The sequence below is a fragment of the Chanos chanos genome, chromosome 10, assembly GCF_902362185.1.
Source record: "Chanos chanos chromosome 10, fChaCha1.1, whole genome shotgun sequence".
Taxonomy (NCBI): Eukaryota; Metazoa; Chordata; class Actinopteri; order Gonorynchiformes; family Chanidae; genus Chanos; species Chanos chanos.
The window spans coordinates 8,164,840-8,191,023 of record NC_044504.1 but is presented as its reverse complement, the minus strand read 5'-3'; the positions used below and the strand labels follow the sequence as shown (position 1 = coordinate 8,191,023).

General features: G+C 43.1%; 1 protein-coding gene across 1 annotated transcript in view; it reads left to right on the top strand.

The window, feature by feature from the left end:
• Window positions 1-26,184, top strand: part of lrp2a (low density lipoprotein receptor-related protein 2a) — a 57,772-nt gene that overhangs the window by 5,706 nt on the left and 25,882 nt on the right. The window contains exons 2-39 of the mRNA XM_030786018.1: window positions 2,743-2,850; window positions 3,108-3,227; window positions 3,540-3,656; window positions 4,255-4,365; window positions 4,494-4,607; window positions 4,897-5,013; window positions 5,867-6,010; window positions 6,254-6,373; window positions 6,518-6,646; window positions 7,487-7,656; window positions 9,362-9,585; window positions 10,344-10,550; window positions 10,691-10,893; window positions 11,243-11,383; window positions 11,834-12,037; window positions 12,867-13,059; window positions 13,994-14,119; window positions 14,385-14,515; window positions 14,963-15,100; window positions 15,584-15,865; window positions 16,163-16,402; window positions 16,671-16,790; window positions 17,209-17,325; window positions 17,538-17,918; window positions 18,323-18,337; window positions 18,712-18,960; window positions 19,726-19,937; window positions 20,216-20,400; window positions 20,607-20,835; window positions 21,121-21,298; window positions 21,636-21,764; window positions 22,447-22,613; window positions 22,757-22,900; window positions 23,370-23,479; window positions 23,897-24,074; window positions 24,221-24,434; window positions 25,417-25,656; window positions 25,793-25,981. Coding sequence (XP_030641878.1) covers window positions 2,743-2,850; window positions 3,108-3,227; window positions 3,540-3,656; window positions 4,255-4,365; window positions 4,494-4,607; window positions 4,897-5,013; window positions 5,867-6,010; window positions 6,254-6,373; window positions 6,518-6,646; window positions 7,487-7,656; window positions 9,362-9,585; window positions 10,344-10,550; window positions 10,691-10,893; window positions 11,243-11,383; window positions 11,834-12,037; window positions 12,867-13,059; window positions 13,994-14,119; window positions 14,385-14,515; window positions 14,963-15,100; window positions 15,584-15,865; window positions 16,163-16,402; window positions 16,671-16,790; window positions 17,209-17,325; window positions 17,538-17,918; window positions 18,323-18,337; window positions 18,712-18,960; window positions 19,726-19,937; window positions 20,216-20,400; window positions 20,607-20,835; window positions 21,121-21,298; window positions 21,636-21,764; window positions 22,447-22,613; window positions 22,757-22,900; window positions 23,370-23,479; window positions 23,897-24,074; window positions 24,221-24,434; window positions 25,417-25,656; window positions 25,793-25,981 — 6,396 coding nt within the window. The remainder of the gene's footprint in view (window positions 1-2,742; window positions 2,851-3,107; window positions 3,228-3,539; window positions 3,657-4,254; window positions 4,366-4,493; window positions 4,608-4,896; window positions 5,014-5,866; window positions 6,011-6,253; window positions 6,374-6,517; window positions 6,647-7,486; window positions 7,657-9,361; window positions 9,586-10,343; window positions 10,551-10,690; window positions 10,894-11,242; window positions 11,384-11,833; window positions 12,038-12,866; window positions 13,060-13,993; window positions 14,120-14,384; window positions 14,516-14,962; window positions 15,101-15,583; window positions 15,866-16,162; window positions 16,403-16,670; window positions 16,791-17,208; window positions 17,326-17,537; window positions 17,919-18,322; window positions 18,338-18,711; window positions 18,961-19,725; window positions 19,938-20,215; window positions 20,401-20,606; window positions 20,836-21,120; window positions 21,299-21,635; window positions 21,765-22,446; window positions 22,614-22,756; window positions 22,901-23,369; window positions 23,480-23,896; window positions 24,075-24,220; window positions 24,435-25,416; window positions 25,657-25,792; window positions 25,982-26,184) is intronic.

The following is a 26,184-nucleotide window of genomic DNA, read 5'->3' as shown; positions in this document are numbered from 1 at the left end:
TGAAGTTATAATAAATATACTATTCATGTTTAAGTTGCCTTAACAGCATTATATCCTGTTTTATATATATAGTTATACTGTTATAGCTTACACATAAATATGGAAACATTGCATCAACAGGTATATATTATGAATATATGTATCCTCCCCTGTACATGAAAAACTGACTTGCGAGTAATCTTGCCTCTTTTTTTTTGTTGTTAAAAAAAGTATCTCGTACTGATTCTGCTGTAAAAGGGTTTCTCATGATTTTTTCAATGAAATTTGGGCTGAAGAACAAAGTGTGACATCATCATACTTTTATATTTTTTTTTTACTGAACATTGCTGCTGAGTTATTCATAAAATCATTTTGTATTGCATACAGTTATCTCCAACGCAAAATGATTTTGTAAGAGAACAGCACAAACCCATTCACAGTTCACACTTACTGTATTTTCATATTTCTCATGGTTTTTTTTGTTGATTTCTGCCCTTTTTTTTTTTTTTTTTTTAATTTTTAAACATTTCTTTAATATTTATTTTATTTTTTACATTGCGTTAGGTGGCGGAAACCCCCTGAGGATTAAAATACGGATTTATGCCATTTATATTTAGTCTTATCGCGCAGAGAATACAGTACAACGTATATTAATGTCTTTTTAAAGTACATATTTTCCCCTGTTTGTATACTCAATACAAAGACTTGGCCAGCCTGCATAATTCAATGTAATGTTTGTTGAGGGGGAGATGCTCCGCTTAAAACGGGAGGTTAGCGCTCTCATCTAATTGAAAATGTGGGTGCCGGTGGGTCATGGCACCACAAGTCAGTGAAATTAAAAATGTGCAATGGCTTGCATACTTGCCTTTAGGCGTCATGCAAAGCAGGCCATGCTTGATGTAGGTATTTTAGTCCTCTAATCCTCCGTAATAATGAGAAAATCAGGCATGGAAATTTCAGTTCAAGAACAAAAATGTTCAGCGGTCTTAACAAAGCTTGTTAAGTTCATTTTCGACCAGACGGGGCTGGCCTCCCATGTTTTTATTTACTCCAGATACCTTGTTGTCAGCTCTCAGACTGAAGATCAATGAGTTGTCTATCAAGTGGTGTTAAATCATTCTGAATCTTTTGTTTGTTTTATTTGCGACCCCGCGGTTTGTTTGACAAGTTTTGTGTAGGCTACTCACCTCTCGTGCATTTGACCAGAAAGGGAGTGTTCTTGAAGGTAGCCGATAAGAGATGCTCGACCACCAACCCCAGGCGTGCACCACCAACCACCACCTTGCATTTCCCTTAGCGAAGAATTTGGGTGTAAGGACTGCGGTACCACCCGGTACCACTATTTATCCCAATTACATTTCTGACAAGGAACAGCGTACAGCATAAATCAGGATGTCAGTATTGACCACGTTCACATGAACATCACATCACTCTCCTGTCGGACTCTTAAGGTCATTTTCTGAATATGCCGTTTGTATTTCCTATTTCCTATTCCGCCTCCAGTTTTATACTCCGTTTAAGACTTATAATTTAACGGGATTTCAGTTAAACTCGGTGATAGAAAGATAATGAATTTTGTGCCAGTTTGTGTAGAAATATGCGAAGTGTCAAAAAGCACAGTGACAACCACATGGTGGCCAAGCGTTTGTATCGCACATAATCAGAGTCAAGTAAATTTGTACGTGAACTTGTATGCGACACCCATGCAGGCTAGTCTCTTGCGAATTCGTTCGTGCGCACGCCTCATTCGCAGAGTTACAAGTGCGATAGGGTGTTAAAATGCTTTCCATTTTGCTGTCTTAAAGGTACACGCATATCCTTATTCCGGTTTCGCATGATTGGTGTTCAGCTAAACAGTGTACGCTTATCGAAATAAGTTTTTTTTATACATATATATTTTTATTTTTTTTTACTTATTTATTTTACCTGAGCCGTGTCGTAACCGAAATAACTGAGTGCTCCGCATTCGGGATATCAGTGCTCGTGTCAACTCGGAGACAATCAGGAACGCGCATTCCGACCGAGACGGCTGACGAGTCCGAGCGCACTGCTGCTGAACTATGCTGCCCCGCTCGATATCTCCCTGGGAGCGTCGGGGAAGGTAGAGTGGTGGTACCTTATCTACTCAGATGCCACTCAAAAAGAACATCAAAAGCGGATTGGGGGTGAGCGCCGTAAGGGTTGTGTAACTGTCTGGAGAAAGGCTGGCACGCTCGGCTCCAGTGCATGTCAATCCCGTTAACTGCATTCTTCATCAATAACAGTAATTCCCATTCCCGTCAAACGCTGAACCTGTTAAGACTTTCTCATAGAGGGGGTGAAGATCCCTTTTCTTTTTCGATTTTTTTTGTGACCTGCATTTGCGCATAGCTGTATCTGCATCTTGTTCTCTCAAAGGACTTTGCAAATGTGGACATGTTTGAACTTCATTATCAAGACATATGGTAATCTAGAAAAAAGAAAAACGAGAGTTGGTCTAAAATCTGTTATGTTTACATCCTCTTTGAAAGTTAGCGTGTCCTGTTTCTCATGTGTACTCTTAAACTACTCAGCGTTGAGAGGGTAGAATGTTTTTCTTCACAACAGCTTCATGACAATGTATGAAACATTTACATAGATCTAATGTAGATCTATGAATCTTTATATTTACGGCTCTGACAACATAAGAATGATTACACTTTCCCAACCTCATACACTCAGACATAGCTGCCAGTCCTCACTCTACGGTGTTTGTTTTGTGTTGTTCTGTGCTGACAGCATCAGGATGTGAGGCAAATCAGTTCAGCTGTAGGATAGGTGGCTGCGTCCCTGCCGCCTGGCACTGTGACGGCACTGGAGACTGTGTGGATGACTCAGATGAGGATGGCTGTGGTAAGTGCACCCCTGCCCCTCAAAGCAGAGAGCATGCCACAGCGAAAGTGCACTGAACCGTTCATAAGATCTAATATACACCAGTTGAACTCTCTATGTAAGGACCGCCGAATTGAATTGCAAATGTAGTACCGTTATCAGCAGTAGAGTATTTGAGACTTTCTGAAACCTTACACTGTGAGCTTGTCCATTGTATCTTAGTTCAACAATAATATGATTGTATGTGTGTGTGTGTGTGTGTCTGTTGTGTTTTGCAGACACCACATGCGCAGCCGGTCAGTTCCAGTGTTTAAGTGATGGTGAATGTATTCCTAATCACTGGGTGTGTGATGATGAAGAAGACTGTGAAGACGGATCTGATGAAAGGCAGCACTGCCGTACGTTTCACCCCATCCATGTATTACATTCACCCACACACACACACACACACACACACACACACACACACACACACACACACACACACACACACACACAGCCTTCCATTCCCAGTTCATACACACACGTATCTGCACACACATAGCTCAGCGGTCTATTAACCACAAGTAATGTAAAGAGCTGTAATGTATGCGAAACACGATATAGGAGAGATGTATGGGAGCCGTAACCTAAATGTACAGACTCCAGATAATATGGGGACCACCCAGTGCACATATATATTAAACATTTTTCCCTTGATCTTTCTCTAGCGGGTCGGACTTGCTCCAGTGGACAGTTCACCTGCCCGAATGGGGCGTGTATCCCTGGGGAATACAGGTGTGACCGTCTGCGGGACTGCTCGGACGGAGCAGATGAGAGAGATTGCCGTAAGTGTACCTCCCACACCCCCCGCTCCCATAGGGCTCACCTTTCCCCTCAGGACCCTGTGGCATTTTAATCAATTTGTCAGATTAAGAGGCTCGCTGACGGACAGAAATGGCCACAATATACTTCTTGTTGTCAGAAGTTGATTGCAGATTCCTCTGTGGATTAGTCAAGCTACAGTTCAGCTACTATTGCATTATTGAGTCGATACGGCAGATGCACACTGCTGCACGCTCAAAATTTACAGTTGCAAAGGGCGAAGCTGTTCTAACACCTACTACAGATGTGAACACTGAAGTACAGACATTTTTAAATGATTCTCTCATGATTTTGTAAAGGTCATACGTTTAGTTCAGTTTAGTGCATATATTTATTCAGATTGCTTTCTATACTGTTGCACTCATTAAAAGAGATTATGCACCTGTCACTCATTCTTTCATTCATTCATGCATTCATTCATTCATTCATTCATTCATTCACTTTTCTTTGAAGACTTTTAAGCCTTCCAGGATCATAATACACATCATTAGCTTATTGCATTTTTACTGTCATTTTGTTGCACATTAATTGCCTTAAACTGGCTGATTTCTGCACTTTCAGATTACCCAGAATGCCATGAGTTGAGTTGTGCCAACGGTGCCTGCTATAACCGGACCCAGCACTGTGACCGGGTGTTGGACTGCCGTGATGGTTCTGATGAGGCAAACTGCAGTGAGTTTTTGGGCCCTGTGTCCGTGCAGAAAGACTCTCTTTAAGTGAAACAGTGCTACTGAGGAGATGTGACTAAAATATGCTTATGAACTGGTTGAAAGAAAAATATGTTAACTGGTTTATTTCAGCACAGCGGTGCAGCAGTGGGCAGTTTCAGTGCAACAATGGAGCATGTGTCCCACGTGGGTACGTCTGTGACCATGACGACGACTGTGGCGACAGAAGCGATGAACAGAACTGCAGTGAGCACTCTCCACTCTTTTTTCATCGTTTCTCTACACTGCTGCATCATTTGCTTTCTAAATGGCCTGGTGTATTTCATGTACTATCTCTCCTCCTCTTACTTCTTCTAAAGGCCTCACATAACATAATCCAGCCCTCACTCATAATTGTTGTTTTCCAGGATGGGCAGCCTGCTGAGCTGATAGGGAACATTAGAACAGTCAAAAACATACCTTTAATGTGGCAATAATCAAATTTTGGGGTATCAGAATATTTTTGTCATGTCCCTGGTTGATGTTTACCCTTCAGCGTACCCCACCTGTAGAGGCACATACTTCACCTGTCCTAGCGGTCGCTGCATCCACCAGGCCTGGCTTTGTGATGGAGAGGACGACTGTGAAGACAACGCAGACGAGAGAGGCTGTGGTGAGGATTTTCTCAGAAGCTTTCTGTCTGGTCAAAAATGATTCTGCTACATTGCTCAGTTTCTGCAAACAACTGTGTAAGATGTCAGAGAGGAAGAATGTTAGAGAGTGAGAGAGGAGAGCAAGAAAGAGAAAGAGAGAAGCAGAGAGAGAGAGAGAGAGCGAGAGAGAGCAAGTGAAAGACTGATTGGAAGAAAAACATGGGGCGGAATAAGTGAGAAATGCTGTTGTGTTAACCTGCTGCCCCTCGGTCCGTCCCGACCGGTATGAATGGGGTGTACAATGAGTGTGTGCCTGAGCTATTCACCCTCCTCATTATACGACACGATCACTCAGGGTGCTTGAGAATTCCTCTGCGTAGCCTTGAGGAGCTTGTGTTTTCAGATGGCGCATTCTAGAACCCTCAGAAATCCCCCCACGTGACTCTCTCACTGCAGTTTTGTGTGATGTTTTAAAGTGACAGCTCTTTTCTCAGATACTACTTGCCAGAGAAAACATTGCACATGAGTTTGACCCCTGTATCAAACAGCAGATAAAGACTCAGTGAAAACATCACACATCGTTTCTTCTTTTATCAAGTCTCATTTCACATCTTCATTTAATCTGTTATTTCAAGCTTCTTTCCCTATTTTCTGTTATGGGGCATTGGTTTGATCAGTGATTTACTGTGACTGCATAGCTTGTAGGTATTTGATGCCAAAGTCACTTGTAAAATTTCGCAGTTTGACCATAACCACAGTGATGCTCGAATCTATAATTCATGTGGGACAAACAATGGGCAAACGGTGATTTTTGAATTTCTCCTTTTGTAACTAATAGGCTGTGATTAAACATTCGCTCTCTGTTATCTCCAGATGCTGTCCCACGTGAGTGTTACCCAGGAGAGTGGCCATGTCCGTCTTCAGGGTTGTGCATCCCCACAAGACAGCTCTGTGATGGGACACCCCACTGTCCCGAGGGCGTGGACGAGACCAACGCCACTGCTGGACGAAACTGTAGTAAGTCATCTATAATCCATAACTTTCCTTGAGTTTCTTTGAGTTACGTCTCTGATGTAATATTGTCGATTCTGTTTGATATTGTTCAGGCTATTTCAGGTCTTGCTGCCTCAGCGAAAAACACAAATGATGTTTTAAATTCCAGAGTGCTGTGGCGACGTTCTCGTTTTTAAGATAAAGAGAATTTGGGGAGTTTTACATTTGGAGCGTAGCAGTGACGTGGAATGTGACTCTGATTGACAGGTATCTGGCGCTGTGCATCGCTGAGCTGTGAGTATCGTTGTGTGGCATCTCCAGAGGGCGGGACTTGCACGTGTCCATCCGGCTACATAGTCAGCAGCAACAACAGCCGCTCTTGCATTGGTAAATTCGCTTTTACGTCAAGTAGATCAAACAGACGCGCCTCTGACAACCTTTTGTAAGGAGAGTATCATTTAACCCTGTAACTCTGTTTCTTTGTGTGTTTGTTGTGTCTTGTTTGTTTGTTTGTTTTGTTATGTGGTGCAGACTATGATGACTGTAAGGTGTGGGGCATTTGTGACCAGCTGTGTGAGGATCGCACTGGGGGTCATCACTGCAGCTGTAAGGACGGCTATGTCCTGGAACAGCACAGACACTGTCGAGCCAACTCCTCGTGTGAGTGCCCACAGGTCCTCCACTGCCATAAAATAAGCACTGATCAGAGCGTGCGCCGTCTGCCACACACGCGACACAGCAGAGGATAATCTTCCATAGCTCATAAAAGTGCAATGTCTCAAACTTTGAGAACCGACCTGTCGTTTTTTTCTGTGAATTGTGCCGTGCCCTTACCCTTCAGCCTCACCCACCCTGAGCACTGCGGCTCTCTGCAGCTGCTCCAGGATGCAGTGTGGTGTGCTGTTTTTTCAGGCTCTTGGCTGCTTATATAGCGTGTTGAATGGCCATTGTACATGAGTCAGAGCTCTAGGTCTCTCTTAGCCAGTGAGCATGCCCAGTAACAACACTGTTCAGCAGTCTGTGGTTGTGCCCAACACGCACTGTTCTGTTATAGACCAGTCATTTCTTGGCTTGTGCTTCAAGCCAAGGGAACCGAACGGGAACTTGAAATTGAAATCACCTTAATGTTGATGTAATGAGGTGGGGCAACTCAAAGCTCAAAGAGCATGAGCACCTAAAAGCGACATACCTGACGTAGCTTGTTGTTTTTATAAGCAGAGGAAGTGATTTTGAAAAGTTGCGAATGACGTCATGCTTTGGAGTGCCCTTAGTATCCTCCTCTTGTTTAACTAAAACCATGTGCCCGTACTGCTGCTTACCTTGAACTGTCATGCATCAAAAATTTTCTTAACTGTGCTGAGTGAGCTTACTGACCAATCGAATTGAATTGAGCTGAATTGAATTGAATTGAATTAAACTGAACCAAACAAACTGAACCGACCCAGACTGAATCGAACCAAATTGAATTGAATTGAATTGAACTTATTCTCGTGTCCACAGCTGGAGTGCCTTCCCTGGTGTTCTCCAATGGTAGAGACTTATTGATTGGGGATATCCATGGCCACAGCACACGCACACTGGTTCACTCACTGAACAGAGGAGTCGCTGTGGGGGTCGACTTTCACTACCAGCTACATAGAATCTTCTGGACAGACACAATTCAGAACAAGGTAAAAGACACAACGGAATAAACCACGGAAACTCACCACAAAGTTTCCAATAACTCGTTGATAATTATTGTGTTCTGAAGCTGGCATTGGGGGTTATGGACTAATTATTAATGAGTCATTGCCTTGAAGTGGTAGGCTATATGAAATGTGTGTGTGTGTGTGTGTGTGTGTGTGTATGTGTGAAAAGTGTGTGAATATCAGACTTCATTTCACCTCTGCCCATTTTGTGTTCCTCAGCTCGACAAGGTGTCTCAGTTTTCCCTTTTAGCAAGTGGTATTTCACAGATATTTGAGGAGCTAACCTTGTCCGACTGAGTGCTATCTCTGTTACATTTGTTGTTGATAACAAAGCGCTTCATTATGGCGGTTCCTCCTCGGACAGGCACTAATGTTCCTCTCCCCCACATCGCTCTCGTCTCTCTCTGCCCTGCTCTTACCTTCTCACAGGGCAGAACACTTGGCTCTCCTCCCGAGCAAAGCCAGTCAATCAAAAGCACGCGCGCGCGTGTGTGTATGCGATGTGTGTGTGTGTGTTTGTAAGTGTGTGTGTGTTTGTAAAGCGTGTATGTGTCAGTGCCTTTGCTGCCTTTTTGCTCCCCTTCTCAAGGAAAAAAAAAATCTCTTTTTTTTTTAAGGAAAAAAAAAATTAAATTACCCTAGCAAAAGATTTCAGGATAATCAAGGATGATGTTTGTGGTTATACTTGAGTAGTGAAGGAAACTGGCACCATGCACAGCGGAAAAGGAATTCTTTACCTGATGCCTGTAGATATTCGGTAATTCAGTAATAAGGGAAAAATAGTCGGGCTCCATGGCGACTGAGCCGGAATGACGGGGAGGTTGATCCGGAATGGAGTCCAGATTTCTAATCAAGAAAACTGTCTGATATGTTGGAATATGCTGAAATTTTTCTGTGTAATTTTATGCAACCCAATCGCGTCCTTAGTGACCGCGCAGCATTTGTTTTCTCTGCGTCTTCCCCCCTTTTTTTTTTCCCTCTTTTTTTTTAATGCATTCTTTGGCTAACTCAAAGGGCTTTGTTTAAGATCTTGGCTGCTCTGTGGTTTGAACCCTAGCCACAAAGCTGAAAAGCCAGGGCATACCAAGAGTGGGGTATCTGCGATCAACCCCCAACATGTCGGAATGTCAACAGCCTCCAAGAGGGGTTCCACAAACAGGGCCTGTGAATGCCCCCGAAAAGTTCAACCACCCCGCCACTTTCACAGCTTAAGTTTCTGTTAAACAGGTCAGCTGAAAATCCGACTTTTTAGGCCGCCCGTGTCTAGTTTCAAAAGAGCCCAAGCAGTAAAGTGCAGTTGCTGTAACTGGTGACACGGTGCCAAGTGATTGAGCCTGAGAAACTGGTGCCATCTTGAAAATCAGTTGGGTAACGGTTTCTGAGCACCGCTTCTCAGACAGCAAACTGTGAGCAGACAGATAAGCTGAAATTTACACTAGAAACCAAACACCCGTACGAATTATCATAACATAATGAAAACAGAGGAAAATGGTGGGTCTTACTGTCATTATTACCCACCGTGCAAAATCTTATTTTAGGATCTTTATTTATTTGTTTGTTTGTTTTTTTTTCTCTCTGTCATGTTTTCAAAATGCTCAGTCTTTCTGGTGACGAGCACTAAATTATGAATCTTTAAACAAGGACATTCTCTCTCTCTCTCTCCCTCTCTCTCTGTCTCTGTGGCCAGGTGTTCTCTGTGGATATGGATGGTTCCCACGTTCAGGTGGTCTTAAATGTATCAGTTGACTACCCTGAGAACTTGGCTGTGGACTGGGTGAACAATAAACTGTATGTGGTGGAGGCGAGCGTTAACAGGATCGACATGGTGGACCTGGACGGGAATAATCGTGTCACGCTGATCGCAGAAAACCTGGGAAACCCTAGAGGACTAGCTTTGGACCCGACCGTGGGGTGAGACAGAGGGGGCACTCCCCGTTTCCCTGTCTGTCTCTAGGTCTCGACATGCCCTGTTCCCTTAAGATGTGTTTCACTAGAGCATTTTCTGTCTTTCTGGGGTTTTTTTTGTCTCTGTTTTAACCTCGCCTTTCCCCCCCCCCCCCCCCCCCCCCTCTTCCTTTTGCTGTCTCACTCTACGTTCCTCTAGGTCTGTCTGTCTTCCCACACCTCCGTCTCTTTTCCTCGCTTATCTTATCTTTTGTCTTTCCTCTTCATTTGTCTGCATCTGTCGTCCGTTTTCTCATTTAGTCTCACCGTATCAAGCTCACTCAGTCTCTTTCTCTCTGTCTCACTATTTATATCACTTTCTGTTTCAGTCCCTCCTCATCTGTCTCACTCAGTCTCCCTCTCTCCGTCTTTCTCATTATTTTCTCATCTGTCTCATTCCTCCAGGAGGAAGTAATGAGAATATGGCAGCAACAGACTGTCGCAGGGGATTAACTGAAACTAATAAAAATGATGAGTCTCATTGAAATCCAATAGGGAATACAGTCCAGGTGGCTCAAACTAAATTGGGAAGTGACAATGTATACAATGGCACAGGCTTTGATGGGGTTTAGAATAAAATTGCCCGGGATTTTCAGAGTTTCAGTTCAGATCTATAGCTTATCCTCTTTGGGTTAATGGTAACATTAACCAATTTAGGCTTAAAGAAGTCAGACAAACAAAGAAAAAGTATTAAAGTAAAACGACACGTACATGTTTTTCTTCAGTTACCTGTTTTTCTCGGACTGGGACGCTCTTAATGGAGAACCGGGCCTGGAGCGGGCTTACATGGACGGGACCAATCGCTATGGAATCATCAGGTCCAAACTTGGCTGGCCAGCCGGTATCACCCTGGACATTGAGGCTCAGAGGGTGTACTGGGTCGACAGTCGCTATGACTACATCGAAACAACCACTTACGATGGTCTTCACAGGTATGGTCTTCGTAGTAGGCTGGAATTCTACTAACCAGAATGACTTACAGACTGGTATGGTTTATATGTGGTTAACATGTCGTTGAAAACAAGGCAGATTTGTATCTAGAGTTCTGAATGTTTATGCTGCCTGACTGTAGGAAAACTGTGGTGCATGGAGGCTCCGTGATCCCCCACCCTTTTGGCATCAGTCTGTTTGAGCATTCTGTGTACTACACTGACTGGACCAGAATGGGCGTGATGAAGGCGAACAAGTTCGGTGATAGCAGCCCGCAGGTTCTGTACCCTACAGCGCAGACTCCTCATGGCATAGCAGTCATACATGCCTTCAGACAACCCTACGGTGAGCAAACCACCACTATCACGCTAGCACACAGCTTTATGGACAAAATGATACAATTCTACCTGTATGATGTTTTTAGTTTGGTCAAGTGTTAAGTCTCACATGAGACAAAAACATGAGACAAAAAAAATCAATATTCAAAAGGTTTCTATAGATGCTTTAAACTTTGCTTATTGCTTTAGCTGGTGCATTTGGCCTGTAACATTCATTTCTTGGTTTGTAGAATCTTCCCAAAACTATCACACAGTGTCATGTTTGAGTGCATATGCTCTGTCTTTGATTCTATTTGAATGTAATTGTGTGCTCTGTGTGTGTGTGGCTGTGCGTGCGTGTGTGTCTGCATTCACAGTAAGTAATCCATGTGGTACTGACAAAGGAGGCTGTGATCACATCTGTGTCCTGAGCCACAGGACAGATAACGGGGGCCTGGGCTACCGCTGCAGGTGCCGTCTGGGCTACGACCTGCACGCAGACGGCAAAAGATGCGTGGGTAAGATAAAGAAAATCATTTTGTTCTCTTTCATATTTATTTTCCCCTTTTTGCTCTGTTCTATGGGATACTGTTTGAAGTGCTATTTGGAATATGAATAGATGACTTCAGCGTGCCCTGAACTGTAGTTTGGTGGTTATAACTTTAAAGCTGGAGAAGCAGAGAGACTGTGAAAGTTGAGGCTTTCTAAGACGACTTAAAAAAGCGTTAAGCATTAAAAAAGTGCTCTCCATGGCCCCAGTTCCCCTTTCTCCTCCTTTTTTATTTGCTTATTTGTTTGACACGTTCAAGCATATGTCTTCAAACAAACGACTTCTTGTTTTCAGCCAGGACCATTCTCACAGGGGCACTCATTGTGGACTATTGTTTATTCTGTAAACCATCAGATTTTACCTTTAGTGATTTCTAGAGACTGACTGACCTGTTGTCAATGCTGGCTGTCATTTGCAGGTGTGAGGCAGTTTTTGCTCTTCTCCAGTCAGCTGGCAGTGAGAGGAATCCCCTTTAACCTGTCCTCCCAGGAGGACATCATCCTGCCCGTCACTGGAACGCCCTCCTACTTCGTAGGTGTGGACTTCAGCGCTGAGGAAGATACCATTTTTTTCTCTGACACTGCCAAGGACATCATCTACAGACAGAAAGTAGATGGAACCGGTGAGAACTGAACCGTTTTATTCTATGTCATGGTCAACATGGTCTCAGGACCTTTTCAGGCTGGTTTTGATTCAACTGTTTTTATTCATGTGTTTGGCGCTCTGAGGTTCCAAAATCCTAATGCCAAAGCTACTTTTTTAGGAGTGTGAGCAAAGTTCCACAGCTATTCCCATTTTCTGAAAAAATCTCATCCATAGTACTGTGGGGGAGGGGTGAGGGCAAAGTCTGGCCAGACTACCGAGGCGTCCTCCTTCAATACGAACATTCACATTTTAATTTTACAGTGAATGGCTCACTCCCAGGTGAAAATGAATACAGTTTGTTACTTTGAGTAGTAAAATAATGTAAATAGCTGGGCCAAGTCAGCTCCTCCTCACCCGAGCTCCTGTGAGAGCAGATCTGTAGCATGTGATCCTGCAGGACTAGTGGCCAGGCTTATAAGGAGGTCTGCCAGGGAGGGGGAGGGGGAGGGGAGGAGGCAAAGAAGCAAAACTGTTCTTAATCTTGTTACATGTAACCAGATGCCATGTTTGAGAACATCATAAACCAAAGACCAAGGATATTCAAAGGATGTTCTTCAGTTTTTTTCTTTTCTGCTTTCTTTTTTAAAGAATCTCAAGTCAATTGTTTTAAACATAGGAATCAAAATCCAGAAATAAAAGAAAGTTCAAACTTTAATGATTCACGGAGTTGTTTCAGCTCTATTATACGGTTCAGCTTTATTTTCTCTGCATGGAACTAAGGCATGCTCAGAGTTTTATAACTCAAGCATGTTTCTTTTTCATCTGCGTTTTTAAAATGTGCCAAAGCTTGTCTTTGATCTTTGTAGGCCGGGAGGTGCTGGCAGCCAATAGAGTGGAGGGTGTGGAAGATCTGGCCTATGACTGGATATCAAAGAACCTGTACTGGACAGACCCACGCTATAGGAGCATATCAGTCATGAAACTGGCTGACAAGTCCAGAAGAGCCATTATACAGAACCTGAACAATCCCAGGTCTATTGTGGTGCACCCTGTGGCAGGGTGAGTACTGCTGTTTTTATTAGGGACTGGGTGAACAGACGTTTTCTTTCATAGAAAATTGCATCATGAAACTTTTCATTTCGGAGCATGCGTAGTATTTGATATTTCAGATAACTTTGATCTGATTTATTTTGACTCTTGCACGTTAACTAGACTGATGTGAGTGGTTAATTAATGGAAAATAATTATTAGTTGATTAGTGTTTGTGTTTGAAATATGTTAGAGGTAATATTTTTGAGACTATTTTTCTTTAAATAATTTTTGGTTGAACTTGATGGATATCACGATGCTCAGAAATGTCCCATGGGGCGAAACTGATACAGGGTGAAACAGGGTGAGAAATCGGTGCCACGCTCAAATGTCAATAGAAAACAGAATTCAGGCAGGCGAACAGGTGCCAGTAACAGGGCTCTGAGGTGCTCACTTTCACCTCCGTTCTCTGTTTCCCCCCCCCTAAAAGCATGAAAAAAAAGCATTAGCTATGCGGGCGCTTGTGTCCAGTCGCACCTACCATAATGAAAAAGGTGACCACTCATTCATAGTCTGTACCCGCTCTGAACCCAAAGCTGATAAAGGCCGTCTTTATTTGGTGTTAGTGGGACATTTCCAATCACTTCAAAGTCAGAAGGCCCAGGGCCCAGGAGACTAGATTAGTACTGCATGAAGGCCAGTATTGTAGTGCCTGCTAAGAACTTGGCTTAGACAGGGAGAACCCCGCAGTGCTCCTAAATAAACTGTCTGTACTTCACACTTTATAAATAAGACTATCAGCCACTTTGGGTCTGACCGACAGCTTTTCTTACTTTTGTTGAGGGGGGTTGGAGGACAGGAGTGAAGAAGTGAATTGGGATTTTCATCATTTCTGTGTGTGTGTGTGTGTGTGTGTGTGTGTGTGTGTGGGTATGCGTATGCGTGTACATGTGTGTTTCGGTAGGTTTATTTTCTGGACCGACTGGTACCGTCCAGCCAAGATTATGCGGGCTTGGGGTGACGGGTCACATGTTCTGTCGATAGTAAACACCACTTTGGGCTGGCCTAATGGTCTGGCCATTGACTGGAGGTAAGCCAAGGGGCCCAGCCCTGCACAGACTTGGATCTATGACTACACAATACACTATTCATCCACTCTACTAGTGCTCTGAGAAAAGTATTTGTTGTATATATACATTTATATGTATTGCAGTTTCATTACCAGAAAACAGCGTCAGATAATTATTACCATGTTTGCCATGTTTTTTAAGCTTTATTTAAACCTATACCTGTTATAATCCTTACCCTGATTGTTTGCTCTGATGCTTTTCTCCGGGCCTCTGATTCTGTACCAGCTCCTCTCGTCTGTACTGGGTGGATGCTTTCTTTGACAAAATTGAGCACAGTAATTTTGACGGTCAGACCCGGCTCTCTCTGGACCGAATAACCCAGATTTCACACCCGTTTGGCCTGACCATCTTTGGAGGTAGGCCAGACGACATGCTACTTGAATGAAAATGTACAGTTAAATATAAACTTACATTCAATGGTTAAAAATGTTATTAGGCATCATATGATGGATATCATCTGTGGCCTGAAATGAGTTATTTTGAGAAAAGTCATTCCAATAATACAAGTGCTTAAATTGGAAGAATGCATTAAAAATACTTAATTTACCAACCTCTTGTTTTTGTATACGTTTTTGTTGGTGGTAAGCTCTGTCTGATAGTAATGATGGAAAGCAATGTTTGGTATTTGTAAAATGCGGGCTAATCATTGTACGTCTGTCTGTTGTGAGGTTGCGACCACCACCAGTTCTGAGGGACAAAAAGTGTCTGTCGTCATGGTAAATGGCCAGGTATTCTCAGGTGGGGAGCTGATGAATCTGTTTCTCTTTCATGTCTTCTTCTCTCTCTCCTTTTTCTCCCTCTAGGTTATGCGTACTTTACTGACTGGCGTCTGGGTGGGATCGTTCGTGTGCGTAAAACAGACGGAGGGGAGATGGTAATTATTCGCCGGGGGATTAGTCACATTATGCATGTCAAATCTTTCAACGCCGACCTGCAGACTGGTAAGGAGATCTATCAACACTGCTTTGCTTCTCTCTCGTTCTCCTCTCTGCGCTCTCTCTTCCTCTTTCTCTTTCCCCTCTCTCAGCCGTGTTGGGTTTAGATCTTCTGTCTTTTTTTCTAGATCAGTTGTATTTGATGCAAAGAAAAATCTTTCTGAGTCAGTTTTGATCAGATTCAGTTTTGTTTAGTTTGGTTCAGTGAACTCATCTCAGTTCAGTTAAGTTACAGTTAAGTTTTATGTAAATTAGTACAGATCAAATGGGGTCAGTTTCAGTTCAGTTTGATACGCTTAAATTTCATGCAGTTTGATACAGTAATGCTTAAAGTCAAAGCAACTGACAACATTATCATGCATGCAAAATTATCATTTAGTCTGTATCAATAAATATGTAATGTATATTAGCAATTCTAAAGATGCTTGTTTGATCTCAGCTTGTGTAATGTACGAGCATTATGTAAGTCATTTCTTTCATGTCTCTTAGGGTCCAACTACTGTAATCGCCAGACAAGCCCAAACGGAGACTGCAGTCACTTCTGTTTCCCCGCACCATACTCCCAGAGAGTGTGCGGCTGCCCATACGGAATGAAGCTGTCACCCAATCAGCAAACATGTGTGGAAGATCCGTCCAATGAACCGCCGACGCTGCAGTGCGGCGCTAACTCCTTTTCCTGCACCAATGGGAAATGTGTCCCTCAAAGTTACAGATGTGATGGAGTTGATGACTGCCATGACAACAGCGACGAAGCTAACTGTGGAGCTCATAGTAATGCACTCATATTAAACTCTATTCACCATAGTGAAGGGAATGTGCCAATCAAGTGAACTTCAGTGTATAGAGACATGTGCATGGACAAACACAAATTATAACATTTTTATTTGGTTTTTTTTTAGGTGATTTTAGGTGTCTTTAAACCTGTTAGCCGTTATCCTGTGTGACAACCAGTGCTGCCGTTGAGCAGATACTGTCTCTCCCGTTTCTCACAGAGTAAAAATGCTCTACGTTACTGAATGAAACAGAATGAAAATGAGTGTATCCCATGTGTGTGGCTCTCTCTCTTAGACACCACGTGTTCCCCGATGGCTTTCACCTGTGCCAACCAGCGTTGTGTCCCCCGAAGCTGGCGCTGTGACGGGCACAATGACTGTTTTGACGGCAGCGACGAACGGGACTGTCCCACCCAGACCCCGGGCACCTGTCCCGCAGACCAGTTCAGCTGTGCCAACCGTCGCTGCATTCCGCACACCTGGCGCTGTGACACGGACAATGACTGTGGGGATGGTTCTGATGAGACCAACTGCGGTGAGTTTTAACATGACTTACGCTGTGTATCACTGATTAACTACAGAAGTACACACACCTTTTCTCTGGGTGGTCTCTTTGGCTCTTACAGACCACGTCTACAGCAAAAGCTCAGCGCTCAAGACATTATCACTTTGAGAGATGAAACTAAGATTAAATTTAAAAAAAAAAAAATGAAAAACAATTTTTTTTTCATTCTCTTGAAGATGACTGGGTATTTTTATTTGTGTTAAATGGTTTACTTTGTATGAACTCCTGTGTTTGGCAGACTTCATTGGCACGTGTCATCCGGGGCAGTTCCAGTGTCCGGACCACCGCTGTATTGACCCCGCATATGTCTGTGATGGAGACAGAGATTGCATGGATGGGGCTGATGAGCAGGGATGTGGTGAGTGAAAATGTTCTCTTAGTTTTACATATATGGACACCATATACATAGTCTGTGTATGTATGTATGTATGTGTAGTTATATATATATATATATATATATATATATATATATATATATATATATATATATATATATATATATATGTAGCTATATATGGATATAGATAGATAGATAAAATAAGATGTATTGTCTCAAAGCACTTGTTTGAAGTGCTCTCTATGTGGTGTATTTCATGGAATTTTACAAAGTAGCTTACCCTGAAACTTTATTTACCTGAAGACTTTGTCTTTTCTATTTTTTTGAGTAATCCAATACAGGTGTACAGTTGCAATTTTTCAGTATTTTCTTTAACAGAGTTTCATTATATCCCCGATGCAAGAACTTGCTTTATCTATATGATGGTGCTTCTTTGTAGTGTACAACTGCACTGCCTACGAGTTCAAGTGTGCGAATGGCCATCAGTGTGTGAACTCCTATTACCGCTGTGATGGTGTTTTCGACTGCAGTGATCGTTCAGATGAAACCGGGTGTCGTAAGTAAAAACTTCACTGTCATCCTCTTAGGAACAGTATGGCTTAGTTGATGTGATTATAAAATTGGATGCCTTTATACTCTCTTTTTTGAAAAGAAAAAATGTTTCTTTTGTGTTCCTGTGTGTACGGATATCTACAATCACAAAACAACCTTGTGTGAATCTATAAATCATATGAATGAAATGACAGTTTGACCCTTTGGCCTCTGCAGCGACGCGACCTCCAGGTATGTGCCACCATGAGAGTGAATTTCAGTGCCAGTCTGATGGAGGCTGTATCCCTGCCACCTGGGAGTGTGACGGACACCCGGACTGCGAGGACGGCTCCGACGAACACCACGCCTGCCCGCCGCGCACTTGTGCCTCCTCGCTCTTCCGCTGCGATAACGGAAACTGCGTCTACCGTGGCTGGGTCTGCGACGGAGACAACGACTGTCGGGATATGAGCGACGAACGGGAATGCCCCACGCCCCCCTTCCGCTGTCCGAGCTGGCAGTGGCAGTGCCCGGGTCATAGCCTTTGTGTCAACCTCAGCAGAGTGTGTGACAACGTCCCAGACTGCCCCAACGGAGCTGATGAGTCACCCCTTTGCAGTAAGTCACAACCTTTTATACCACCGCCAATAGTCCAGTCCAGTCACGTCACAGCACAGTCAGGCTTCAGCTATGACACACCCTTCAGCATGCTGAGCTCTCGTTTTCATTGGATCATTTGCCGTTTTCAAAATGCAGATTACTGAATAATTCAATGGAATTGTAATTCAATGAAATTAAATGTAATTCTTTCATCTCGCTGTCGATGTTTTCAATGAAAGGAAGAGTTTTTTGTTTTTTCTTTGGTCAAACGATTACAACATTGTTGTTGTTTTTTTTTTGTGATGAAGTGTGTATTACATGAAAAATCCTGAATTTTGAAATCATGCATGTGTTGATCAGGTCTGAATTAACACTGAAGTGATTGATGATTTCCCTCTCATGTTCTTTCTCACTGCTTTCAGATGAACCTTTACCAGGTAGGGAAAATCCCCAAGTCACTTTTCTACCAGCCTGCACGTTGCGTGATTATCTGTCTGTACTCGCTAACTATGTCAAATTCAGCTAGAGTTTCACCCAGCCTACAGTCCTAAAAAATCTGCTATCAGTAGTCTTTTAGAAATAATCGTAGACAATTCAAATTTCAAGACAATTAGACAATTTGAATTTCAAGTGTCAAGATGTGTTTAGTGAGCACCGAAATGATGATCCGTGGGGTCGATTGATAACATACAGATGCTGCGTAGCTTATTACTCACAGTCCTCTTAGCTTTTATAGGCTTTTTATTTCAAATGATCGGCTGCTATTTGTGACATGAAAGACAAGTACTGATGAATTGTGTTTCCCTCATAGATCAGGAGAGCTGCACAGACAATAACGCAGGCTGTACCCACGGCTGTATCCAGGGTCCGTTTGGGGCCCAGTGCACGTGTCCTATAGGATATCAGCTGAGTAACGATTCAAAAACGTGTGAGGACATTGACGAGTGTAACCCACCGGGGCTTTGCAGTCAACACTGTTTTAACGAGCGCGGCTCTTTCCGCTGCCACTGTGCAGATGGATACACACTGGAGGCAGATGGTCACACTTGCAAAGCCTCAGGTTTGTGCGTCTCTGTGATCCGTTCTATATATGAATTAGCAGCATGTTAAAAGAAAAATGCTCTACTGATCATCTTACATTTGTTAAGATTAGTAACATATTTTGTACTATAATCTCACATTATTGTCGGGAGCACAAATGCAATCCACCACTGCCATACAATTTTTTTTGTCAGATAGTTTTGTGGAATTTGAATATTACTGACTCTGAGCAAACTTAGATATGCTGAGTTTAAGCCTGTTCTTTTCATTTGAAATGATGGTCCCTGACATCAGAGCAATGCACTCAGAAGCTTGGACATTCCTGAGTTTGCACTGACAGAGAATTATCTCTGCCGAGTCTCAGTGGTCCAAATGGACACACTGTCTGCCACTGCTCTCTCGCTCTCTCCCCTCTGATCCGATTACCTCAGATAAGACAAATAACATATATGTCAGTCAGAAACTTTCGCATTGGGTAATTAGGCTGTAATCACCAACAAAGGCTTGTTTATTACCTCCTCTGCTGACATGAGGGCAGCTATTACAGAGATAGCCTGCTGAAAAATGCTGTCATTTGATATACCATTATTCTCTCTCAACATTATTACCAACAGTGGTACTCTTTATACCTGGTTGTAGATATCTAGTGGCTTTGGTAATAATCTTTTTGTAGTTTTGTAACCCCCGGGAGTAAAAGACATGAATGAATGTAAAAAAACCAAACAAACGGAGATTTGTCAGACAGTCCATTTTAAAAACGTACTGTCATTATTCCTCTTAACAGGATCTCGGGAGGCTTTCTTGCTGGTTGCGAGTCGTAATCAGATCATATCCGATGACATCATCTCCCAACCGAACGTCGTGCGCTCTCTGGTCAGAGATGGCCGCAACATCGTAGCCGTAGACTTTGATTCGGTCGCTGACCGCGTGTACTGGTCTGACACAACACAGGACCGAATATGGAGCGCTCACAGGAATGGCAGTGATAGGACAGTGGTGAGTTCACACATATGTAACAGTCTTCACTAATGGAACTGTACATTCACATAAGCATTACACATGCAAGCACAGTGTATGTGCTACACCTATGTATAACAAACTGTTACCTTGAAATTCCATGTTTTGTATAATATGATTTTTGTGAATATATAGGTGTAATATCATAATTTGTATCTCTGCTGAAGCTGTAGTGTCTGTATTGTGTTGTGAATTTTACCACAAAATTATTAGAAAGACTTACTTTGAAGTGATACCAAACGCTTTTGATTTTTCAGATCTTTGACAGTGGAGTGACAGTGACAGAGAGTTTAGCTGTGGACTGGGTAGGCAGAAATCTGTACTGGACAGATTACGTACTGGAAACCATTGAGGTGTCCAAACTGGATGGTTCACATAGAACGGTGCTGGTCAGTGAGAATGTGACCAACCCCAGAGGTCTCGTGTTGGACCCCAGAAACCAGTAAGTCCCCCAGTGCATTGACGTTAATGGGAATCCACCATAAAGGTGCGATATGACTAGCAAAAACGCTCTGTAAACATGAGTACCACTGCTAAATTGGTCATCCTGCCAACTCATATGAAATTCTTTTTAAGCTAAGTCAACGCTGGTTATTTTGGTGTCATAAGCAGGGCTGTTTGACTCACAATTCGGTTTCTAACTTGCAGTGCTCATGTCATGTTCTGGACTGACTGGGGCAGAAACCCCAGAATAGAGAGGGCGGGAATGGATGGCAAGTTGAGAACAACCATTATCAGTAACAAACTCTACTGGCCCAATGGCTTGACCATTGATTACCCCAACAATCTCCTGTACTTTGCTGATGCATACCTGGATTTCATTGACTTCTGCGATTATAACGGCAACAACAGGAAACAAGTTTTGGCCAGTGACCTGGTGAGATATTTTGAGTTGTTCTGTGCATTAGAATAAGAATAATCTGAGATTCTATCTGAAATAGGTGACTAGTAATAAATGGATGATCTGCGTTTGTAAGTGAAATAAAGCATCAAGTCAAGCATCATTACAAAATCACTTAAAAGGGAATTTTCATTGAAGACCTATGGTGGTTCTTTAAAACCTGAACTGTAAGCTCAGAACTCTGTTCAAACCATTCAAATATATATATATGTATGTATATATTATTTTTCTTCTTTTCTTTTTGGGGCTCTTGATGAAAAGGTACTGCAACACCCCCACGCAATCACCATTTTTGAGGATTTTGTGTATTGGACTGACAGATACATCAACCGCGTGATCCGGGCTAATAAATGGCACGGGCAGAACCAAACAGTGATGCTATACAATCTCCCCCAGCCCATGGGTCTGGTGGCGGTCCATCCAGCCCGGCAGCCTGCAGGTACAGCTCCATCTGTCAGCACGTCCACAACCAGCCAGAGTACTGGAATAACACAGTTACATAAGACTTGGCCGCCAGTTGCTTTCAGCTCACACTGATACATCATGACTGTAGAATCTAAACACATTTTTACAAACAATAGGACAGAACAGATGTTTAATGAAACCAGATCCATACCATGTTTCAAATTTGAATCTCTGTTTTCAATTGAAGTGAAAAAAAAACGATCCTCTGTCTTTTCTATGAGTGTTAAGGCTTAACGATATCGGGTAACGTCATCGATGCCTTTGATTAATAGCGGAGAAGACACTTAGTCGTTATATTTTTCTCTTCGTAGGTGACAATCCGTGTGCCATGAGCCCCTGTACTCATATCTGCCTGCTCTCTGCATCTGGACCCAGGTTCTACTCCTGTGCCTGCCCCTCTGGCTGGACCCTCGCTGCTGACCAGCTCACCTGTGCCAGAGGTAGGCACTCCGCCAACCCACGGGAAACAACCACTCAGCACTCTTAATTATGACTCACAGATGAGGTTTGGGTAAAAAAAAAGAGAAAAGAAAAAGTAGAAGGGAGATTTTTTCTTAACAAACATCATTCCTGTTTACAGGAGGTGTGTTTTAGTGAACGGTTCAAAAGAGCTAACTTAAACTGTTACAGTTTGCAACTGTTCATACGTTCTCAGTGAACAAAAAGGCTCGATGAAAGCTGGATTTCAGTGGTGGAGGAGCCAATTCTTCTATTACATTTTTCAGAGCAATTGTAGTCATGTTACCTCTTAGTCCTGTCTGTGGTTTCCTGACCTACGGACAACAGACTTTTATTTTAAAAGTCTTGCGAGTGCTTTTTAGTGGACGGTTGAGTCGATCTCAGGTTTCTGCTCTTGTCAGCAAAGTCAAATGCGTTTTTTTTTTTTTTTTTTCGGAGAGGTGAGTGATTGTCTAAGGGCAAAAATGACTTTGACTGTGGCTGATTCTCATCTGACGACAGAGAAAATACCCACAGGCAGGGCAAACTCTTTGATCTAACCAATATCTATAAAGATTAATTGCATTACACAGAAATTGTCTGTGATGTGTGGTTATAACAATATGCTAAATGACTGTAACAGAACCTTGGTGATGATACCTGTTGCTTGTGTTGTTTTAACAGTGGACAAGCCCTTCCTTGTGGTTGTGAGGGACAGTATTATTTATGGCATCTCTCTAAACCCGGATGATAAGAATAACGATGCCATGGTCCCGGTTGCTGGGTTACAGAACGGTTACGATGTAGACTTTGATGATGCAGAGCAGATGATATATTGGGTGGAACATCCGGTAAGTGCCAAAGCAGAAAGCACATATTGGCTCTCCTGTATACAAGACATCTTTTTTTTTTTTTTTTTCTCTCGAGCTTTGTTGGAGTTGCGGTTAGGCTGGGCTGGATTCCGGGTTGTAATTCAGTCCTCTGTTCTGTACAGGGCGAAATTCACCGGGTGAAATCAGATGGCACTAACAGGACAGAGTTTGCTCCGGCAGCCATCTTGGGTTCTCCCGTGGGCCTGGCTTTGGACTGGATGAGCCAGAATCTGTACTACACTAACCCCTCCTCCCAGTCTATTGAGGTGAGACAGTATTTACTTGTTACATAAAGCCACTTCTCCGTCTTTATCAAGATTATCCGCACCATTTTACAGCAACCCAACCCCCAAATCCAAAACATCTGTATACTTCACTAAGCCAGACCAATCCTCTAATCCTGAGTATCAGTACGTTAATACACCATTTCATTCTCCTAACCCAGATCATCTGTATCATTTTACACCAGCCCAAGCTCTCATGCACTGGGTGTTACAAAGTTTGTATTAGATTAATTAGGCTTACCTAGTTTGCCTGTTTCAGATTTGAAACTAAACTACTGACTAGATCTGACCTGAAACAACACTATACTGAGAAGTATTTAACTTTGGAGTATAGATTGCTGTGGAGGACGATTATGATCTATTTTTGGTCTATTTCTTATATTGTTTATATTCTTTTGTTGTGGTGCCTACAGCGTGTAGAATATGCCTGTCTATGTATGTATTTGTGTAGGTGCTTAGGCTGAAAGGAGAGGTCCAACACAGGAAGACTCTGATCACCAATGATGGCACTCCCACGGGTGCAGGCGCCCCAGTTGGCATTGCAGTGGACCCAGCCCGTGGGTAAGCCTAGTGTCCAGCCGTCCTTGTCACACTTACAGGTCTCCTCGGTTATGAAGCTTTGCCTGTTCTGTCATATCCTGAGCAGGTACAGTCTGCTTAGCCAGAGTCACAGCTGGCAAACACTCTCCAGAGAACAAGTGCCAGTGAGGATGAACTCAATATAGACCCCAAAATTCCTTTGCTAGCCTTTTGCCGTCAACACATCAGTGTTTTGTACCTCCTTCTAGTCTTATCTCGGAACTTATCTTCATGTAATTTGATAACCATTGTTTCACCTGCTAATGATACTCGCGTATGATAGCCTGGTGCTAGCTAAGTGACAGTTCTACGTCAGAAGTTTGAATAAATCAAACTGTTTCATACAGGACCTTACATGAAGTTAGGCAGATTCAAGGCAGATTTCTCTGTGTGTTTCAGGAAGATGTACTGGACCGACCAGGGCACGGAGAGTGGCATTCCAGCCAAAGTGGCATCAGCAGATATGGATGGGTCCAACTCTGCTGTGCTCTTCACAAACAACTTGGACCACGTGGAGTTCATCACAGTGGACATCAAAGAGAATAAGCTGTACTGGGCTGTCACTGGCACTGGACTGGTAAATCATTTACGTCACATTTTGCTCTCAGCATATTTGGGCGTTATGTGCAGATTAATATTCAATATTAGGCACTTTAGTAATTTATTCCTCACGTTCAAATGTACAGCTTCCAATCTTACTCTTTTATTTCCGAAAATCCTCAGATTGAGCGTGGAGACCCTGATGGAACAAACCGCATTACCATGGTGACTGGCTTGTCCCACCCTTGGGGTGTGGCTGTACACGAGTCCTTCCTGTACTTCACCGACCGGGACTTTGAGGTCATAGAGCGGGTGGACAAAGCTACGGGCTCCAACAGGGTGGTGCTGAGAGACAACGTCTCTGGGCTCAGGGTGCTTAAGGTTCACTACAGAGAGAGTGAGTAGTCTGTGTGTCTGATTAAACATTTTCTCACAATGTAACTACTTATTGTGTTCGAATGAATCCAAGAAACCTGAGATATTTCTACTCTTTTTTTCACTGGTTTCTGGAAGTTATCCCATTTCAAGATGTGTTTGGCAAAATTTTATACGTCTTGATATCTGGAACCACCCATTGTTACGTTATTTAGTTTAGTCTGTGACCTCTGGAGAGCGTTCGACAATGTGATTCACTTTTGCTACCTGGCTATTGATTGTTTGGCCTGTGTTAGTACTTGTGGAATGTCGGAGACTCTCCTGCAAGCTTTAGGTTGCTGGTTCTTTATGCCATGGTTAAGCTGGTCAGTAGTTTGAAAGAACACTACTTTAACTGATGGTCACTTTGCAGCATGCACTTTCACTCTCAGGGTCACTAGATCCATAGCTCACCTTTTTCTTTGAAGGCAATTTGGTTTTTGACAGTCATGTAGCAATTACCCAAAGAGAATGACTCCCAGTGTGGTATTACTTTACCAATTAGTTCCTCCTCCTTACAGAAGAACAGTTGGCATTGTCGGTGGAGGAATCAGTGTTCCTTTGTTCCGTGATCAGTGAACAGGTGTTCTGTTTTGGCAACCAACTGAGTCCTATTGTGTGTCCTCTGGGTCGGAGCAGCACGAATTAGCCTGATACCTGCCAGTCTCTACACACTTATCCTCACCATAGCTTTACGTTCTAATAACAGATGAAAGATATGAATCTGACATGTGCAGGCAGTTGTAAAATTAATATTTTCCGTCCAAGAAAAGCAAAATGGAATAAAGGCTTTAGTGCCTTCCCCACCAAATGGTCCCCTTACTAGCTGCACATCCAAAGCTCTGCTGTCACCCATCTGTTGCGTGGCCTGCTGCCGAGGTGATTACTAAAAGCAAGATTATTCTCTCTGTGTTTTTCTGTGTATCTGTGGTTGTGTGTGTGTGTGTGTGTGTGTATATGTTCAGCTTCTGCAGGCTCGTCTAACGGTTGCAGTAATAATGTGGGAATGTGTGAACAGCTGTGTCTGCCACGTCCTGGAGGCTTGTATTCCTGCGCCTGTGCTACTGGTTTCAAACTCAACGCTGATAACAGAACCTGTGCTCCGTACCAGTCTTTCGTGGTTATTTCCATGCTAACAGCCATCAAAGGCTTCAGTCTGGAAGGGAACGATCACTCAGAGGCTATGGTACCTGTGGCAGGGAGAGGTGGGTATCCGACAGCATGATCACACAATCATGTGTACATTAGGTGTCCTAAAAAACTGAGTCTGATTGTATTGATTACATACGCAGATACAGTGCAACTTGTCTAACTGCACTAACTCAACTCAATGTCCTTTAGGTCGTAATGCTTTGCACGTAGATGTGCACATGCCCTCTGGTTTTCTATACTGGTGTGACTTCAGCAGCACAGTGTCGTCCCAAAACGGTATCCGCCGAATCAAGCCTGACGGATCTGGATTCCGTAGCATAGTCACTTCTGGCGTCGGTCGAAACGGTATCCGAGGGATTGCCGTAGACTGGGCTTCAGGTAAGGTCTCTAGGTCCTTCTTTTTTCACCTCTTGCTAGCATTTGTTTGAGTCATGCGCTCTAATTACCCGATTTAATCTATTAGCATACACCCTGAAGTAAGAAAGGTGACTAGGCAGGAATTGTAGTCCTTGGTTTTGGCAGATTTCCCTTGCAGCCTATGAAGAGCATGATAAGCCAATCCAATAGAGAATCTACTTGAG